The sequence below is a fragment of the Setaria viridis genome, chromosome 5 (genome assembly GCF_005286985.2).
Source record: "Setaria viridis chromosome 5, Setaria_viridis_v4.0, whole genome shotgun sequence".
NCBI classification, from domain to species: Eukaryota; Viridiplantae; Streptophyta; class Magnoliopsida; order Poales; family Poaceae; genus Setaria; species Setaria viridis.
The window spans coordinates 39,212,257-39,232,190 of NC_048267.2; the positions used below are offsets into that span (position 1 = coordinate 39,212,257).

Genomic DNA, 19,934 nt, shown 5'->3' on the forward strand with positions numbered 1-19,934 from the left:
CGTGTAGCCTGACGTGTTGCTATTTGTCGTGCACGATCAGCATTTTTGGCCTGACAAAGCTTTGTCCACCGAATTAAACTTGGTTTAGAAATGAAATGGACTTGGCCATAATTCTCGTCGCACACAATTCATGTGCTAGCCTACAAGTACCTGGGTATTGCAGATACCGGCTAGAGCTATCAAAGTTAACTTGTTCTAAACACCATTGAATTGAATAGTTGAATTCGGAACAGGTAAACGAACCATGTCTTTTCCCTTGACCGTTCACCAAATCACCATCCTCCCCAGAGTCCCGAGAACCACATTGCATCATCCACGAAAAAGTACTGGCAGGCTCCGTTCAACCACTGAAACAACGGACGAAAAATACGGACCGTTTCTATCTAGAAATCTTTGATCGGCCAGTGCAAGCATCAGGCTGCCGGCCACATTTTGGCTCCACCTTTGAAGGAACCTTCTGTGTGCAAGCCGTCCTTCCTGCTGCCTCGGCTGCATTTTCTGGCAGTCATGCACCATAATTTATCCAGCAATCCCAACAACAGGAAGCAGTTGAGCAGGTGCATCCAAAACTTGGCCTTCCTGATCCATTCTCAATCAGGAACATATAACATAGCCTGCTTCCACCTCGGCGCCTACCATCAAGATGAAAACAAAAAACAACAGTCAGACACTCAGACCCAGCCGAATACATTTGATTAAAGAGTGTTGAATAATTTATGCTACAGCCAGGTCATACCGAACCATCTGTCCTGCTGACCTTCTAATGATTCCAAGGAGAGTAGTAGAATCATCTGCAGATTCTGGTGTTCCGTGAGAAACCTGCCTAATAAGATCCAATGTTCAAATTTAACTGAAAGATCACTTATCAGAGTTTCTCTGTATTCCGGGGGAAAGAAAACAGATTTCTCAAGGATGAAAAACCGATTCATGATCAAACAACGGGTGCATTCAAGGGAACTCAAAGCATACTTACATAATATCCTTGTCATGATGCCATTTCCACATCAGCAGGGCTGGCAGCAGGTGACAAAGAACTGGACAGAAAAATCCGGTTCTCAGCTCCATACACTATACACTAGGGGTTAAAAAATACAGCAGTTGAACAGCATAACATGTTTCTGAACTGTGGGCCATGGCACAAAAGTCCAACTCTTGGCCGTATTAACTTTGTTAATTAACAAAAATGACCGGATCAAAGCTCAGAATGGAGCAATTTTTAAGCTATTACCCGGATGAGGCCCCAGCCGCCAGAAGCAACTGCCCCACTACTAACGGGGAACATTTCATGTTTTGATCAGTTCAACCGAGCTCTCTTGCAGACTTGTTTAAGGCCTCCAATAACCTTGCATGTGTGTGTTCTTATGAGCATATCCGTTGCTTGGACTGGGTACGCAGCTTAGGCGATAATTGATGAGAGATTCTTCTGAATCTGGTTATGTAAGATTGTTTTCCTTGAAAGGTTATTTTCTTTGCCTGGTTCCAACCTCAGCAAGGAGTGCGGCGCCATTTGGTAGCTGCTGGCTCGTCCATTAGCTAGCTTGTGCATAGACTTCTCCAAGGACAGCCATCAGAGTTAGCTGTGATCTGGTGCAACTTTGATTTGTGTGGAGGCCTAGCCTGGAGGGTGCGGCACAGTGGCGATGCAGCGGCTGCTGCTTCTGTTATTTCTCCTGGTAGGGCTCCAGCCAAGCTTCAGCCAGACAAACTCCCAAGATGGTAAGCCTTGATATTTTTGCATTGCATCAGGATATAGGAAGCATGCTGCCTTCTTTTTAGGATACAATTATTCACAGAGTGCCTGTTGACCTGAAAAAAGGTTGAGCTAGATTAGTTCTACCAGGAGTATAAGGTGAGAACGTTTCAATTACAATGGATATCTAGTTTCTACCAGAAAAAAAATCATATAAACTGCATTCACTTACATCAAAGTTCTGTTTATTTCCAAATTTGTTAATCTTATTTTTAGAATGGTTTCTATTCAACAAAAACAAGTAGATTGTTCTTTAGTTAATGTTTTTGAGACAGTTCTTTAGTCAAGGAAGTACAAAACTGCAATTTAAAAATATCCACACGAGATCAGTGAAAAAAATTAGCATGCCATGATACTAAATGAAGTATGTCCTCATCCTCAGGATAAAAAAGGTGAAACTGAACACTGATCACTGTTTCTTCCTCTGTTTCTTTTTGGCTGGTACAATCCTTTCTTAGACCGAACTTTCTTTGAATGTTCTGAAATGATATTTGCATATATATTATATACCTCTGGTATGAATGAGTTCATAATATCTAAACGATGAGAAGATTCATTGACTTTATGTCCCTAAGAACTAAGATAGAAGAGAGATACTGAGATCTAATAATAGAGTTTTTCCCCCCTGAACCAGCAGGACTGCCCGTCATTAAATTAAGAAGGGGTAAAAGAACCAACTACTAGAGTTGTTAATGAAAAAAATGCTCGAATAATGTTAGCTAAATGAATTTTGCAGTTGCTGCGCTTCAGGCTTTGATGAATAACTGGCAGAATGGACCAAAAAGCTGGACAGGTTCAACTGATCCCTGCAGCTCCTGGGATGGAATTTTCTGTTCTAATGGAAGGGTGACAGAAGTGTGAGTGCTCAATTAACCTTCTTCTGTTAGCAAATAATCAAATACTGTGCTGAAACCTGGTATTTGCAGGAGATTACCAAGCATGAATCTGCAAGGTACACTAAGCAACGCCATAGGCCAACTATCTGCTTTGACATATCTGTGAGTCCTATGTCCTACTATGAAAATAACGCAACTTAGCAACAATAACAATTTAGTATTTTCCCAAGAAAATACCATTAGAACACATAGAACTACAGTCAGTTAGATGCTGCCCACCAGTTTACCTTAGAGATCAAGAACAGAGAACAAATGTTAAGCTACTGACATTACATGCAGGGATCTGTCTAACAACCTAAATCTTGGAGGTCCACTTACTCCAAAAATTGGAAATCTGAAGCAGCTCACAACTCTGTAAGAAATGACATTTCGTGATAATGATAAACACTGCATTTGTTTTCTGAGGGATCTGCAAAGATCACCAAAAAAAGAAAAGAGAGGGGGAGGCTGACATATCTTGGTTTTCTCAGGATTTTGCTTGGATGCAGCTTCAGTGGAAATATCCCAAGAGAGATAGGCAACTTATCACAGCTCACATTCCTGTAAGAAATCACTCAGATTTGGAGAAGATATCTAATGGACAATATTCTGTTCATCAGGTGAACTCAATTAATTATTTCCTTGCGCAGGGCACTAAACTCAAATGATTTCACTGGTGGAATTCCACCAACACTTGGCCTTCTTTCAAATCTTATCTGGTTGGACATGTCTGCGAATCAGCTGTCAGGACAAATACCAGTTTCTCCAGGGTTGAATCAACTCGTCAAAACTAGGCATTTGTAAGTTCTGAAATGTTGTACCAACTCGAGCATAAAAAGAATAAAAAACAAATTTGCTAATTCCTTATGGTTATATCCATGCAATGAACAGCCACTTCAGTGAGAACCAGTTGACAGGCCCAATGAGCGAAAGCCTTTTCAATGGCAGGATGAACCTTATACATGCGTAAGCTGTGTTCTGCGTTTGCAATAGCTACTTTCTGTTCTTTAATTTCACCTCAGTAAGTCACCCACTTTCTGTAATCAATGCCAGGATATTTGACAATAACAACTTTACTGGACCAATCCCAACATCCCTTGGACAAGTCACATCACTTCAAATAATGTAAGGACCAAATCAATCATATTTGGCACCAGTCTTACACGTATTTTTAAACATTTTTACAATTTTTATTGCATGCCAGCCGACTAGATCATAACCAGTTCAGCGGTCCAGTTCCCGATAGTATTGGCAACCTAAGTAACCTGATGGAACTGTAAGTAACTAAATTTTAATGAACATCAGAGATATTTCATGGTACTTGAAAATGACATTGCAAATATCCCTTTCGTTCGTGCAGGAGCTTAGCGAACAACCTACTAAACGGGGCAGTGCCAGATCTCACCAGTTTAACTCAGTTAGATTATGTGTAAGAAAAATATATCAACATTCAAGTTAATAATTCTTTTCTGCTGTTAATTTTTTCTTTCTCCAAGCAGAGACCTAAGCAACAATAACTTCCCAAGCTCACCAGCACCTGGATGGTTTTCAACGTTGATATCCCTGAATAGCATGTGAGTTTTGAGGATTAACAAAGTGAATATTAAATTTAATGCTACAATACAGATAAAGTTTATCGTTGGATATGCAGATTTATGGAAAATGATGATCTTACTGGAACAATCCCTAGTGCTCTGTTCAGTTTACCCAACCTGCAACAAGTGTAATTCATCAATGCTTGTGCCACAAATTTCTTGAATATCCATAGAAAGTTTCAGCTGAGTAATTTTTTGTGCATCTTGTTATGTCATAACTTGTAATGCAGATCACTAGCTAGGAATGCATTCAGTGGGAAACTTAATATGACAGGTAATATCAGCTCACAGTTGCGGGTTGTTAACTTGACAATTAATCATATCATAGAAGCAGATGTAACAAGCTACAGCAACAGCCTTATGTAAGCATTGTCCTCTCAAGCAGAAATAATTACATGCTTGCATTCTGAGTGGCATGCATTACTAACTATCTCATTTTTTGTTCCTGTCCAGATTAATAGGGAATCCTGTATGCTTCGATAACATTAGTTTCTGCACACTCAAGCAAAAACAACAAGTGCCATACGCCACTAACCTTGGCCCATGTGCTGCCATTCCATGCCCCACTGATCAGTCAGCAAGTCCAGTCACTTCACAGAACTGTGTGTGCACCAATCCCTTTCAGGGTCTGATGATCTTCCGAGCACCTGCCTTCTCTGATGTCACAAGCCCCGCATTGTTCAAAATTCTGGAGTCAACACTCGTGCAGAACCTTAGCCTGGCACCAGGATCAGTTGCCCTTTCCAATGTAGAATTCAGTCCAGGAGCACCTCTAACATTCACAGTGAAGGTTTTTCCAGTCAGTGGAACGAGCTTCAATCGCTCAGATGTTATAAGAATCAGTACTGCTCTGGTCAACCAAACTTTTAAAGCCCCAACTGCGTTTGGACCATACAGCTTCATAGCAAGCACATACTTTCCAGGTATGTAAATAGTATGCTACAGAGGTTTGTACAGTTCACCCTTTGTCTGATGTATCTTGAATTGCTAATTATCCATTTCAGGTCCCATCAATAAAAAATCCTCAATGGGCAAAGGTGCAATAATTGGAATCGCAATTGCAGGCTGTGTCCTTATTGTTGGCCTTATTCTGGTAGCAATATATGCTCTACGACAGAAAAGGATAGCCAAGGAGGCAGTAGAGCGAACTACAAATCCTTTTGGTAATGTGTTATTTCACAATTAAATTTCAATCTCATGGAAGATGCATCACATATATCCATTTTGAGCTAGCTGCTAAGTTAATTCAATGCACACCAAAGATTAGAAAGATAATTTGTTCTTGTTGTTGATTTGGTGCCACAGCATCATGGGGAGCTGGTGGTACAGACAATGGAGATGCACCGCAACTGAAGGGTGCAAGATACTTTTCATTTGAGGAACTGAAAAAATGCACCAATAATTTCTCAGAAATCAATGAGATAGGATCTGGAGGATATGGGAAGGTAATTAAATTGCCATGCTGACCTGCTCACAAGCAGAAACAAGTGTTTGTGAAAGCATCTAATGCCCTATTTACTCTGTTAAAAGGTGTACAAAGGGACACTCGCAAATGGGCAAATAGCTGCAATAAAACGAGCACAGCAAGGATCCATGCAAGGTGCAGCTGAGTTCAAGAATGAGATAGAGCTGCTGTCCAGGGTTCATCACAAGAACCTAGTGACCTTAGTGGGTTTCTGCTATGAACAAGGGGAACAGATGTTGGTTTACGAATATATTCCTTATGGGACATTAAGGGAGAACCTGATGGGTATCATCTACATTACTCACTATAAGTAACACCACATTTTACCTAACAGCATGTGCCTTCGCAATAACATAGGATATAACCATGACTTGACCGCAGGTAAAGGAGGAGTAAACTTGGATTGGAAGAAGCGCCTCAGAATTGCCATTGGCTCAGCAAAAGGTCTAGCATATCTCCACGAACTTGCTGATCCACCAATCATACACAGAGATATCAAATCAACCAATATACTTTTGGATGAAAGTCTCAATGCAAAGGTTGCTGATTTTGGTCTTTCAAAGCTAGTATCTGACACACAAAAGGGTCACGTTTCTACGCAAGTAAAGGGAACACTGGTATGTAATATGTATTTTGGATATTCTATGGGCACGATTTCTTTTTGGAGAAAGAAAACTTTTGCTGATTCCTCTTTTGCATTATTGGTAGGGCTATTTGGATCCTGAATATTACATGACACAACAGCTCTCTGAGAAGAGTGACGTATACAGCTTTGGAGTTGTTCTGCTAGAACTAATGACTGCCAGGCAGCCCATAGAGAAAGGCAGGTACATTGTCCGTGAGATCAGGACGGCAATAGATCAGTATGATCAAGAATACTATGGCTTGAAGGGCCTAATCGATCCAAAAATCCGGGATTCAGCTAAATTAATTGGCTTCAGGAGATTCGTGCAGTTGGCTATGGAATGTGTAGAAGAATCTGCTGTGGACCGCCCAACAATGAATGATGTTGTGAAGGAACTTGAGATCATCATACAGAATGAGGGGGCACAATTGTTAATCTCAGCATCTCTATCACCTGAACAATTTGGAAATGCAAAGGGGCAAGATCCTTATGCAGAACATTTGCCTATGAATGATGAAAGTAGTAGCAACACCTTTGATTACAACAGTGTATATTCGTTCTCAGCTGTTGAACCAAAGTAGATATCAGTCTCTACTCAATTGTTTTTGGCGCATAGTCCAAGTGAAATGGACATAAGTGATGTATCATACAATATTCACCTTCCCTGTCTGTTGATAAATCAATGCATGAATATTATAGAAATACTGTGGCAAATGATTTGCTTAAGATGAAACAGTAGTGAATGATCTGTTTATAATATCATTCATACCCTTGTACTCCTTTACATCGGCAACTAGAACTAAATAAAATAATAGCATGTTGCAAAACAAATATCTCTTTTCTACATGCCAATATAAACATTCTCATGTAAGCTGAATTGTTTCTCCCAGTGTATATCGCAATTCATATAGTTATCAGATGTAAATCCATTAGTTATGTAAACAATCCTGCACTAGACAGTATCAATTCGCAAGGTTACAAACAAGCTACACTTCTTGAACAATTTAACGACCTCTGATCTGCCGATTGGATCAAGGAATAATAACTAGAAGTCCAAGATACTACCGGAGAGAGGCCATGAAGTTCTAGTCAATGGCAGGCAATATCTGAATACATCAAAGGGCTAATGAGGGAAAATATTATAACTGAGAATTGCCTTTTTGTTGACAATGAAATGGTCGAGGAGAGGCATTACCCATGTATGCATAAATGAATTTCTTTTGATTATAGTACCAGTAATGAAGATAACTCACTGTCATTACTTTGTCTATGCTGTAATGCATGTTTGCTGCACTTCTGGTTTGGAAATAGCAGGGACAAGTGTTACGAATAGTGTCCACTGCATTTAATTGAGTCCCATCTGCCACCAGTTGGGGGCATTAGATAATTAACTCAAAGGTATGCATGCTCAAAAGCTAATGATACAAAAAAAAATTACTAAATAAATTTGAAGTAAGACGTGGGTAAAACAAGGAGTACCTTGCACAAACAATGGAAGTAACTATGTCATTATCAGATCTTCCAAAGCATTGACATTGTTATTTCAGTCCTCCCCATCATACACTGGATCAATGAAAAGAACATCAACTACTTGACATGAAAAATTACCATGAAATGATAAAAACAATACTTTATCCCAGCCACATTAAGTTACAACCTGACACCAGTTGTCACAAGCACATCCAAATTCAAAAGTTTAAAGAAACATGTTCTTTGGACAGCATTGTGACTTGCACCAAGCCACCTAAGACCAACACAAACTTATATCTTAGTTCTCAGACAACAGGCCATTTAGGGATCCATGGAAGAGTCAGTAATCCTTATGCAACTCTGTTGTTTTACATGCTTTTCCATATCCTTGGCTTACTCTCCAGTTTGACAACAAATTTGCAGCTGGTGCAAGTTTCATGAGGAATATGCAAGCAAGGGCAGATTGTGCTGACCTGTTCCTACTCAAGGGAACATTCATTAAAACAGCAAGGCTTTGGTGTTCAGTTGTTCACCCTAGAAAGCTCCACCCTTTGGCTTCTTGAGAAGAAGTATTCACAGCAGCTGTGTGGTACCCTGCAGTTCTTGTGCTTTTAGCTCTCAGAATGAAGGCACTGTCCATTCCTCTGCTGCTGGTCATGTTTTCGGCCAGTCTTCGTGCAGGATTTTGTGATACAGATCCTCAAGATGGTAATTATAGTGAACCTGGTTTCTGAAACTCCCTCTTCTTACTTCCTAGTTCTTAGACTAGATTACTTGCAAAGTTATAGCTTAAGTATCTTGAAGGTGACAAGACACACAAATGCGTTCAATGAAAAACCTTTTATATGCCACACTTAGTGTTCAAGAAACAATATTATTCTCCCCAAAGAAAAAGTTTCATGTTTTAGCATGCCTTTATCTTTAAAGTATATATCCAGTGAAATATTGCTAACATAAGCACCATATCAAATGACTCTCTTCTTTATTTCTCAAGTTTGTGACCTTTCCAATTTTATCTTATGTAAGAAGTAAACCAAAGGCAGCTAACAATAAGAGAAAGTGATGGCAGCATGGAACCATGCAAATGAGCACATAACTCAATTCAGTGCAATATAACTTCTTGATTAATAATAACACGGATACAAATTGTCAGTGGCTGCGCTTCAGTCTCTAATGAGAGGGTGGCAAAACTTCCCATCAAGTTGGAAAGCATCAAATGATCCCTGTGGTGCACAATGGGATGGGATTACGTGCAATAATGGGCGAGTCACATCAATGTGAGTACCAACTAATAATGTTTTACTAGTTTAACTTTCACACTTAATCTAATCGAAAACGAAATCGAAATCCATGTTTCCAGGAGGCTATCAAGCATCAACCTTCAAGGCACATTAAGCAACAGTATAGGCCAGCTCAGTGAGCTTGTTTACCTGTGAGTCATTTCCGCACAAGTATTTGAAGTTTTATAGACTATCATTAGTAAGACCATATTTTCTGGTTTCAATTGATAAGACATATAAGAGGATTCTGCTCAGAATTTGATTACCTGAGAAAAACACATCATCAGCTCATGATTACTTTGTTTTCGTGTATTGGGAAGTAATTATATGTATCTATACTAGAAAGCATTACAGCAAGCTTAAGCTATATACAGAAAGATTTTGGCTTCCCGATATGAGAAGCCTGGGTGGCAAATATTGGGTGGCTGACATTGGACTTGAAACTGGAAGTTAGTCTATTCCAGCCAAGCCTAGTATTCAATGCATATTAAAGACATTCAAGAAACTGATTCCTGCCATACTTCCACCCTATGCATACGTCTAGAGTTTATGGCAACTTTCCTAATTCAACAGTAACACGGATTACATGTGTGCACTAAATAGTTACAAATAAAAATATTTCAGTTTATAGTGTGAACACCTCCAGGTGTCAAGCGACGTGTAGCATAGAAAAAGGCACTTGCTAATTTACATCCACAAGAAATTGTATTTCACATTTTCACTCATATGTTATGGTGCATGCAGGGACCTCTCCTCCAACAGTGGTCTTAGTGGTCCACTGCCCACTTCGATTGGCAACCTCAAGCAGCTTACGACACTGTACACCCTTACCCTAAGGGCAAATTCTTATATTTCATAATCAGTCATATAGCACTCCACGAATCAATGAAGCTGACCCAATGCATTGTGATATTCAGAATCTTGGTTGGCTGCAGCTTCACAGGAGGCATTCCCCAAGAATTAGGAAACTTGGTGCAGCTCTCATTCCTGTAAGAGCTTTAAAATTGATAGGAAATCTTAATCACAATTCACAACTCCATATTCTTGCCGTCGCTCTGCTGCTTCCTGGGCTATACTGGTGAAATGAACTATCGATGAAATACACTCTGCAGGGCCCTGAATTCAAACAACTTTACAGGCAGAATTCCTGCTTCAATTGGCCTACTCACCAACCTCTTCTGGCTAGATTTGGCAGAAAATCAGCTTTCTGGTCCCATTCCAATTTCATCAACCACTTCTCCAGGACTTGACCTACTTACGCACACCAAACATTTGTAAGCTCCTATAACATTTGTTCCCAAAAACCAAGAATGGATTATCAGTATGCGCGCTTTTACTCGCTTTCCTACCACACTGATACTCTGTTCCAATCAATTCACAGCCATTTCAATAAAAACCAATTAACTGGTACTCTCAACGGCCTCTTCAGCCCTAGCATGGAACTCGAACACATGTAAGATGATGCTGATTCCTACTGATAGCAGCTCTATAGACATGGTATAGTATTGTACTGACCACTTTGTTTACTTTCATCAGATTATTTGACAACAATCAATTGTTTGGTTCTATTCCTGCTGAACTTGGTAGCATCACCAGCCTCCAGATTCTGTAAGTATCTTGGCATTTCTCTTCTTTCCAACTATGTTCTCAGCAATAATGTTGTTTCCTTTGCATCTTCATCAGCCGATTAGATAAGAACAGATTCACAGGAGCAGTTCCGACCAACATCAGCAACCTTGTCAACCTAAATGGACTGTAAGTGCTGTGTGATTTTTGAACTCTCACGGTCAAATGAGTAAGACATTTACCAGAGTGATCAGATTCTAGAGCATTTCATTTAAATAACTATCTTGTGCAGGAATTTTGCAGACAACCAGCTGCGTGGAGCAATTCCAGATCTCAGTACCCTGACAAAACTTAGTGCCATGTAAGTTCTTGCTCTTGCTTTCTTTCTCTACACTGTATTCTGATATAAAACACTGACAAGTCCTGATGAATGCTTCTTTTCACGCCCAGCGATTTAAGCAACAATCAATTTGATCCGTCTGTCCTACCAGCCTGGTTGCCGACACTGACAACACTTACTTCAGTGTGAGTTTAAGACATGCACTGTTTGATCATCTCGTGTATGTCAGCACTATATTTTCTCCTTCAGTGGCCATGTTACCTTAAAACCCTCATATGCAGAGTGATGGCTTCTGGAAGATTGTATGGCCAGGTTCCCAACAGGATCTTTACCTTGCCCGAACTGCAGCAAGTGTAATTTTCTGGCAACATATAACAAGATGAATCTTAATAAGTATATTACTTTCTCATGTTTCCTTGCTTTTACCACTGATCAGACAGTATACTAAGCAATAATGACTTCAACGGGACACTTGGCATGACTGGTAACATCAGCCAACAACTGCAGAGAGTCAATCTCCAAAACAATCGTATAGTTGCAGCCAATATAACACAAAGCTACAACAGAACACTAGTGTGAGTACTTGCATGCTCCAAAACCAAAGAAGCGTTGCTTCTCTTTTCCATTTACTCACTAGAATTGCCTCTTCCTCTATCGACAGACTTGTGGGGAATCCTGTGTGCTTGGATGCAGAATTCTCCGGTAGCCACTTTTGCAGCATTCAGCAAGATAGCATAATACCGTATGTCACTAGTGTAACCAAATGCGGCTCAACTTCATGTTCCAGTGATCAAAGCCTAGACCCTGCGAATTGTGGCTGTGCCTACCCCTACATGGGTGCGATTCTCTTCAGGTCACCGTTGTTTGCAGACTTGACAAACAATGAGCACTTTCAGCAACTGGAGACTAGCCTCTGGACAGAGCTGGGACTGCGCCCTGGTTCAGTTTTCCTTTCTGATGTCCTATTCACTAGTGATGATTACCTCCAAGTTAAAGTGAGAATGTTTCCATCGACCGGAACATCCTTCAACCTATCAGAAGTAACAAGGATAGGCTTTGATCTTAGCAATCAAACTTACAAGCCACCACAAGGTTTTGGACCTTATTACTTCGTCGCAGATCCATATGTCCACTTTGCAGGTATTCAAATAATCAAATATAATCATGTAAAACTATGTCTTTATGAGTTTATGTAAGTATAGTTATGTATGAAATACTTTGGGCTATCTTGTCTCAGGAGCAGCTGACAGTGGAAAATCACAAATAAGTACAGGCGCTGTTGCTGGAATTGCAGTAGCATGTGGTCTTGTTCTGACTGCCCTAACTTCTTGGGCAATATTTTCTTTATTACAAAAGAGAAGGACAGAGGAATTATCAGGACGAACAAATCCTTTCGGTGAGGTTCCAAAGAATATCATTGACAACTATACAGCCCTAAAAGCTGCCGGGTACTTTTTAAGAAGAAAAACATGACATTATTGGGGTGTGTTCACGGTCGTGCCTTTTTAAAATGCTTTATTTAATCGATAAATCTATAGAAACTAGTGAGAAAGGCACCCCAGTAAAAGTATACAACTAATAAATAAGGGGAAAAACTACAGTTCTCTTATTGATCAAGAGAAAAAAGGGAATTTACATGCAATATATTTGATAAAAACTGACTGTAACAGTATACAGTGCCAATAATTTGCTACAGCTATTGCAGACTTCCAGATCTATTACAAGTGCAGCTTATTGCTGCTAGAATTGTACAACAAATACAACTTTACTTCATATAAAACTTGTGTATATTATCTAGCTGTAATTAATCAGGATTCAAGATAGTTAACTATATGATAGCCTAATAGGCTAATCTAGAGATATGGTAGAAATATACTACAGAATTGACAGAGGTTATGTGTACTAGCGAACGTGCCTCTAGCTGAGTTGGTTAGGTGGCTCTAGTAGCACTCCTGGATTCGACTCCCCGTGGGAGCAAATTTTAGGATGGGGTTAAAAAATCCCCTCATCTGTCCCACACCAAAGCACAGGTCTAAGGCCCAGCCCAGGTCGTTGGTTGTCTCACACGGGCACCGGTGCCGCTGTGTAAGGGTGGGGTAGAGGTTCGGAGGTTTTCTCGACTTGCATGAGAAGGTCTTCTCTTCTTAGCAAAAATGCCTGGGGGCTGTCTTACCCCCCGCAGGTCAAGTTTTTTTTAAGGTTATGTGTACTAATTAGGTCAGGATGTCAAACCAATCCCCCCCCCCCATTTTCCATTCCTATTGTTACGTACCCAACCTTTCAAAGCTTACAAACTGTTATAGAAAATTTGTCTAACTACAAAAATATAGTGATCAAACACGTGCAAGCAGTAATAACCTAGATAAAATGTACCATAGCTTACAGTTTTTGTTTCCTTGGTCTCGACACTTGCTTCTTGTACAATCTTTTTATTATTTTACTTTGAGTAAAATACACGGGCGGTCCCTGAACTTGTCTTGTGGTGTCATCCGGGTCACTAAACTCTCAAAATGCATTTCCAGATCCCCAAACTTATCTCAAGGTGTCATCTGAGTCCCTAAACTATCAAAGTGCATATTTAGGCCCCCAAACTTGTCCTCGGGTTTCATCCGGATCCTTAAACTCTCAAAATACATTTTCAAATCTTAAAACTTGTCACTTATCACTGATGGCAATGCTTCCTTCTTGCTCGTTGTCTTCAAAACCACCTTATGCTAGTGATCACGAATGTGTTGCTTGGCACTTGATTGGGGAATCTTAAAATGCAGTTTGAGAGTTTAAGGACTCGAATGACACACTGAGACAAGTTAGGGGCCTTGACAATGTGTTTTGAGAGTTTAGGGACTCGGATGACGTCTTGAGACAAGTTTATGGACCTGAAAACACATTTTGAGAGTTTAGGGACTTATATGACACCCCATGACAAGTTCAGGGACCGCCTATATATTTTACTCAATACTTTTATTAATGTATTTACCACACTAGGGGTTTCTCCTACTGTATTGCCCCTAAAATGGAACTATAGCTAGATATAACTTTGCTGATTATTTACCTCATGCATATTCAAATTTTAGCTTCATGGGGAATTGCTCAAAAAGACAGCGGAGGTGCTCCACAGCTGAAAGGAGCAAGGTTTTTTTCTTTTGATGAACTAAAGACTTGCACCAACAATTTTGAAGAAAATAATGAAATCGGATCAGGAGGTTATGGAAAGGTAAACAGCTATACGTATGGAAAGTATCACCTATCAGCATTCCTTTAAGGGCTTCTGCACAGATAGCTATAATAGTGATTCACCTCTGCATGTGAAAGGTTTACAAGGGAATACTAGCAGATGGAACAGGTGTGGCAATAAAACGAGCAGAGTATGGATCAAAGCAAGGTTCGTTTGAGTTCAAAAATGAGATAGAGCTGCTATCCAGAGTCCATCACAAGAACCTGGTAAGTCTGATAGGATTTTGCTATGAACAAGGGGAGCAGATGCTGGTATATGAATATGTTTCTAATGGGACATTAAGACAGAACTTACAAGGTATGTACACAGAATCTAGTTGCAAATCTAGAAGTGTTATGTTATTTCCTTTCCCTTCCATGTTTTAGTATAATAAATATACTTGTTATGCAGCAAGAGGAATTTACCTGGATTGGAAGAAAAGGCTCAGGATTGCTCTAGGATCAGCCAGAGGACTAGCATATCTTCATGAGCTTGCCAATCCACCTATTATCCACAGAGATGTCAAGTCCACAAATATCCTTTTGGATGACAACTTTAAAGCAAAGGTTGCTGATTTTGGTCTGTCAAAGCTAGTCTCAGACACTGAGAAGGGCCACGTTTCCACCCAAGTCAAAGGAACACTGGTAGGTTATCTGCTTAATAATGCTTTGCGTAATTCAATTAGTTAATCCTGTCGTTGATGGTCGTTTGCATATAGGGCTATTTGGACCCAGAGTACTACATGACACAGCAGCTCTCGGAGAAGAGCGACGTGTACAGCTTTGGCGTTGTCATGCTAGAGATACTGAGTGGCAGGCTGCCCATATCAAAGGGCAGGTACATTGTCCGAGAATTCAGGATGGCCATGGACCCCAACGACCAAGACTACTATGGCCTGCAAGGCATTGTGGACCCAGCCATCCATGACGCCGCACATACTACGGGGTTCAGGAGGTTCGTGCAGCTGGCAATGGAGTGTGTGGACGAGTCGGCCTCGAGGCGGCCCACCATGAACTCAGTTGTGAAGGAGATCGAGGCGATGCTGCACGGCGAGGGGCTGAGCTCGGGCAGCTCATCCGCCGTGGAGTTTGAGCGCGCGGGGACTGCCTCGGACTCGCACCTGTACAGCGGACCGGTAGTCACGGCCCGCTCCAACAGCAGCGGCAGCATAGCTGGAGAACCACCCCACCCTGAGCTTAAACATAGCGAACCGTAGAGGAGACTGCTCGATTTGCTGCCTTTTCCCTGATCATTTTGTCGTGTCATTCACACTCTACTTTACTAAGGATTGTACACGATTTTCCTAAGGATTGCGAGCTGCTATTACGCAGAAATTTTCAGAACCATAACTAGATTAGCATCTGGTGAACCCAGGGTGGAAAGTGAAATCACCTCTTGCGCATTAACAAAGCATCAGCAAACGCATCGGCCGAAGCCTCTGAAACTGCTAGTAGCAATTACCAGTACGACCTGTGGGGTTCGCTCGAATTCGAAACCGTTGGCTAATATGGGCGAGGACGGAGAGGGAGAGGAAATGCAAGCAAACCTCCAATGGATGCGCCGGAGACGTGGCCGGCGGTGGCGGAGAGAGCCGCGCGCTCGCTCGCGCTTCTGCAGCCTCGCCTCTCCCTCCCAAGTCTTATCCCGCCCGCCTTCGCCTACGGTGTTGCCGCCTTCTCCTTCGCCTCCGTCCGCTTCCCCTTCCGCCCGCCTCCGTCTTTCCCTCCCTCAAGAGTCAGAGAGAGCGGCCGTGCGTGTTCTCTGGGCCGGGCTGCTTCTAATAGCTGGTCCGTGTGCATTCTCTCTCTTGCTCGGGCCGAACGAAACTGTTTGTGTGCTGGACGACCCAGCAAAGCAAATGACCGGGCTGAGTAGACGGCCTACGGCCCACGTGATGTCCACAAGACGGCGGCCAGACCAGACCAGCGAACCGCACACCGTGTCGTCATCATGCAAGAACGGGTCAAGAAGAGAAAGAACGTCCGGTGGGGAGGCAGCCAGATCGGCGGTGGCGGAGCGAGCGGACGCGCGGGGAAGACGGGCGGGGCCTTTGCCGTTGCGGGCAAACCACCGCGCCACAGACAGCGCGCGCACCGCTCCTTCCAATGGCCGGCGGACCCATATAAGCCGTCGCCTCCCGGCTCCCTGTACCCACTCGCTCTGCCCGCCCCCGCCACCGGCCGGATCGACAGCACACCACCACCTGACCTCCCGCGGCAGCACTCATCGATCCCGGCGAGGGATGGTGTGGCCGGCGATGACGATGCGCGGCGCCTCCGCCGCCGCGCTGCTCGTGCTGGTGGCGCTCGTCGCCGGGGCGCGCGCGGAGGACCCCTACCACTTCTTCGAGTGGAAGGTGACGTACGGGACCAGGAACATCATGGGGACGCCGCAGAAGGTGATCCTCATCAACGACATGTTCCCGGGGCCTACCATCAACTGCACCTCCAACAACAACATCATCGTAAATGTCTTCAACATGCTCGACCAGCCGCTCCTGTTCCACTGGTACGCGTGCAGTGTCTCAATCGATCGATTGATCTCGTCTTGTTTCATTATTGTTCATTCATGGCCGGATCGGTGGATTTGCTGCAGGCACGGGATCCAGCAGAGGAAGAACTCGTGGCAGGACGGTTTGCCGGGCACCATGTGCCCGATCCAGCCCAACACCAACTTCACGTACCACTGGCAGCCCAAGGACCAGATCGGCAGCTTCTACTACTTCCCTAGCATCGGCATGCAGCGCGCGGCGGGCGGGTACGGGCTCATCACCGTGCACAGCCGTGACCTGATTCCCGTCCCCTTCGACACCCCGGCCGACGACTTCCCGGTCCTCGTCAGCGACTGGTACACCAAGGACCACACCGTCCTGGCCAAGAACCTCGACTCCGGCAAGGGGATCGGCCGCCCCGCGGGCCTGGTCATCAACGGCAAGAACGAGAAGGACGCGTCCAACCCGCCCATGTACAACATGGAGGCCGGCAAGACCTACCGCTTCCGCGTCTGCAACCTCGGCATCAAGGCCTCCTTCAACGTGCGCATCCAGAAGCACATCCTCAAGCTCGTCGAGATGGAGGGCTCCCACACCGTGCAGAACACCTACGACTCCCTCGACCTCCACATCGGCCAGTGCCTGTCCTTCCTCGTCACCGCCGACCAGGCTCCCGGCGACTACCTCCTGGTTGCGTCCACCCGGTTCATCAAGGAGGTGAGCACCATCACCGCCGTGATCCGCTACAAGGGCTCCAACACCCCGCCGCCGTCGCAGCTGCCGGAGGCCCCCAGCGGGTGGGCGTGGTCCATCAACCAGTGGAGGTCCTTCCGCTGGAACCTGACGGCGAGCGCGGCGCGGCCCAACCCTCAGGGGTCGTACCACTACGGCCAGATCAACATCACCCGCACCATCAAGCTCGCCACCAGCAAGGGCAAGGTCGACGGCAAGGAGCGGTACGCGCTCAACGGCGTCTCGCACGTCGACACCGAGACCCCCCTCAAGCTCGCCGAGTACTTCAACGCCACCGACGGGGTGTTCCAGTACAACATCATGGGCGACGTGCCGCCCGCCGCGGGCACCCCCATCAAGATGGCACCCAACGTCATCAGCGCCGAGTTCCGCACCTTCATCGAGGTGGTCTTCGAGAACCCCGAGAAGAGCATCGACACCTTCCACATCAACGGCTACGCCTTCTTCGCCGCCGGGTAAGTACATATATCTTTATATATATCTTGGCCGGCGGGTAAGTAGTAAGGCTCCCATCTCATCAACACCGCGTGCAGCATGGGACCGGGCACATGGTCGCCGGCGTCCCGGAAGACGTACAACCTGCTGGACACGGTGAGCCGGCACACGATCCAGGTGTACCCGAGGTCGTGGACGGCGGTGATGTTGACGTTCGACAACGCGGGCATGTGGAACATCCGGTCCAACCTCTGGGAGAGGCACTACCTCGGGGAGCAGCTGTACGTGAGCGTCACCTCGCCGGCGCGGTCACTCAGGGACGAGTACAACATGCCGGAGACGAGCCTCCGCTGCGGCAAGGTCGTCGGCCTGCCCATGCCGCCGTCCTATCTCCCCGCATAGATCATCACGATGGCCCCCACCACGTACGGTACACAAAAGGATCAGCAAGAGGCCGGAAAAGAGGCATTTCCCGTTTCCCTTTTTGTCCACCACTGCACGTTTGTTCTTCTCGTCCGGTTCATTTTCGCTTCCGAGGAATAACCGAAGGGGCTCAAGACTTCATGTGGGCACTACTGAGATCATCAGGGGCCCGGATGGAAAGTGGCGAGGAGAAATTAAAGATTGTTGGCCAGCTGCGGATGCATGCAATACCAGCTCGAGAAGCCCTCTCGAAACATTGTAGGGAGTAAAGCTGTTTAAGTATATGATGATGATATATATGAGTCTGTCCAATTAATAAGTCCCTCACGCAAAACTACTCTTTATCATGTATATGTACATGCATATGTCGCCTGATTCAATTTTTTTTGATGTGTTTCTCTTTCGTTTCCAAACTTAACTTTGTAAGTTGATATATATGGATCAATGCTATTCAATAGATTGTAATCACAGTGTGACTTCCGGCTGATAACAAGAGGAGCATTCATGAGATACTGCGATGACGTTAAATCTCTACTAGTTTTGTGTTTTCCTAAAAAGAATGTAGTTTTACCATATGAGTTCATGCATTTCTAGTCTTTTTATTCATTAGCACGCTAGCTATAGCGGTAATGCAGTAAAACTTCAACATGTAGTTTTTGTGATGGTTTTAGCACTTACCTATATTGTTTAGAATACCATGCTCACTATACTTTGATCGTCTGAACCTTTCAATCCATACCGCTCCCTAGCAATTTCGGCAAGCTAAGGGCTTCAAAATTGTATTTAAGAGGTTTTACAGCGTAAAGAGATGTCAATGGCCTGGGCAACAGGCTAGAATGTCACACCCACCCAGTGTACTTCAATATAATCACCCTAAAATGATACACCTTATGGTTGATGTCACTCCATGTGCCCCCTGACAAGCTTAGGTTTCTGGTCTTCAGGCTTTGGATTTAAGAGGTTGAGCATAGGAAGCAGGCTAGAATGTCACACTCACTATACTTCAATCACCTAAAAATGAGATGCACCTTGTAGTCGACGTTGCTCCACACGCCCTCTACCATCTTTCATCTTTCAGTTTTTTGCCTAAGGTAGAATCGAAAGATATGTTGATTTTAGACACACTGAGAGGGACTTCTGACTTCTGCCAAAGATTCGGCAAGTTTGCGTTCCCCATCTGAAACTTGATTGTTTTTTTCCCTTTTTTTTAACAAAACCAGCTGGTCGTTAGATAGATAAAGTATTACAACGACATACTACGAATAATAATGTCAGCTTGCGTTCCAAAACGGTAGGACGGGAACTGCCCACTTGCCAGTTTAACAGGTTTTAAACTATTTTTCTCCAAACGCATCGGATCTATGCATGAACTATTGAATTCATCATTACCAGTGGCAGATCCAAGGGGAGCTGTGCAGAGGTCACGAGGAGAGCTCGGTAGAGGTTGAAGAAGAAGCTTTGCAGAGGGCAGAGTAGAGAGTAACCAGGCTGAAGTTGGGGTGTTCTGACTTCAAGATGGAGAAACGAAATAGTATTTTGGTCATATATACAGCCCACGAGGCCCACATCTCTTTGTTCAATTCCCAAGCCCACAGTAATGTTTGCGCCATCGCGTGGCAGTAGGTTTCTAGGCGGCTAACCTTCGTTGTAGG

The 19,934-nt window shown here is 43.8% G+C and overlaps 2 protein-coding genes and 1 long non-coding RNA gene across 8 annotated transcripts; 2 read left to right on the forward strand and 1 right to left on the reverse strand.

Annotated features, from left to right (window-relative positions):
* Positions 1-60: 60 nt before the first annotated feature.
* LOC117856895 (uncharacterized) lies at positions 61-16,050 on the reverse strand. 6 transcript variants are annotated; one of them, XR_011898227.1, is made up of 7 exons: positions 15,727-16,050; positions 14,606-14,684; positions 7,790-7,873; positions 1,229-7,670; positions 974-1,034; positions 737-819; positions 61-632 (listed from the first exon to the last, which is right to left on the reverse strand). It is a non-coding gene; the product is annotated as an uncharacterized lncRNA (long non-coding RNA). The 6 variants fall into 6 exon arrangements; XR_011898226.1 differs by having other exon boundaries at positions 737-823; XR_011898229.1 differs by having other exon boundaries at positions 974-1,806; positions 7,573-7,670; positions 15,727-16,008.
* LOC117856893 (leucine-rich repeat receptor protein kinase HPCA1) lies at positions 1,575-7,012 on the forward strand. Its single transcript, XM_034739331.2, has 19 exons — positions 1,575-1,716; positions 2,487-2,607; positions 2,677-2,748; positions 2,926-3,000; positions 3,117-3,188; positions 3,276-3,425; positions 3,517-3,591; positions 3,679-3,750; positions 3,830-3,901; positions 3,986-4,054; positions 4,125-4,199; positions 4,277-4,348; positions 4,451-4,582; positions 4,674-5,143; positions 5,225-5,383; positions 5,526-5,665; positions 5,751-5,970; positions 6,067-6,302; positions 6,394-7,012. The coding sequence occupies exons 1-19, from the start codon at positions 1,641-1,643 to the stop codon at positions 6,889-6,891; spliced, it is 2,856 nt and encodes a 951-aa protein (XP_034595222.1). The 5' UTR covers positions 1,575-1,640; the 3' UTR covers positions 6,892-7,012.
* LOC117855816 (L-ascorbate oxidase homolog) lies at positions 16,044-18,750 on the forward strand. Its single transcript, XM_034738203.2, has 3 exons — positions 16,044-16,688; positions 16,776-17,879; positions 17,958-18,750. Exons 1-3 carry the CDS (start codon positions 16,075-16,077, stop codon positions 18,259-18,261), a joined length of 2,022 nt encoding a protein of 673 aa, XP_034594094.2. The 5' UTR covers positions 16,044-16,074; the 3' UTR covers positions 18,262-18,750.
* Positions 18,751-19,934: the final 1,184 nt, after the last annotated feature.

Bases quoted from the DNA above. Each gene is read 5' to 3' on its own strand.
- LOC117856893 (XM_034739331.2), top strand. From the start codon at position 1,641: ATGCAGCGGCTGCTGCTTCTGTTATTTCTCCTGGTAGGGCTCCAGCCA. The intron at 3,592-3,678 runs GTAAGCTGTGTT...AATCAATGCCAG, and splicing joins AGGATGAACCTTATACATGC to GATATTTGACAATAACAACT. The intron at 4,583-4,673 runs GTAAGCATTGTC...GTTCCTGTCCAG, and splicing joins AGCTACAGCAACAGCCTTAT to ATTAATAGGGAATCCTGTAT.
- LOC117855816 (XM_034738203.2), top strand. From the start codon at position 16,075: ATGTCCACAAGACGGCGGCCAGACCAGACCAGCGAACCGCACACCGTG. The intron at 16,689-16,775 runs GTACGCGTGCAG...GATTTGCTGCAG, and splicing joins CAGCCGCTCCTGTTCCACTG to GCACGGGATCCAGCAGAGGA. The intron at 17,880-17,957 runs GTAAGTACATAT...CACCGCGTGCAG, and splicing joins TACGCCTTCTTCGCCGCCGG to CATGGGACCGGGCACATGGT.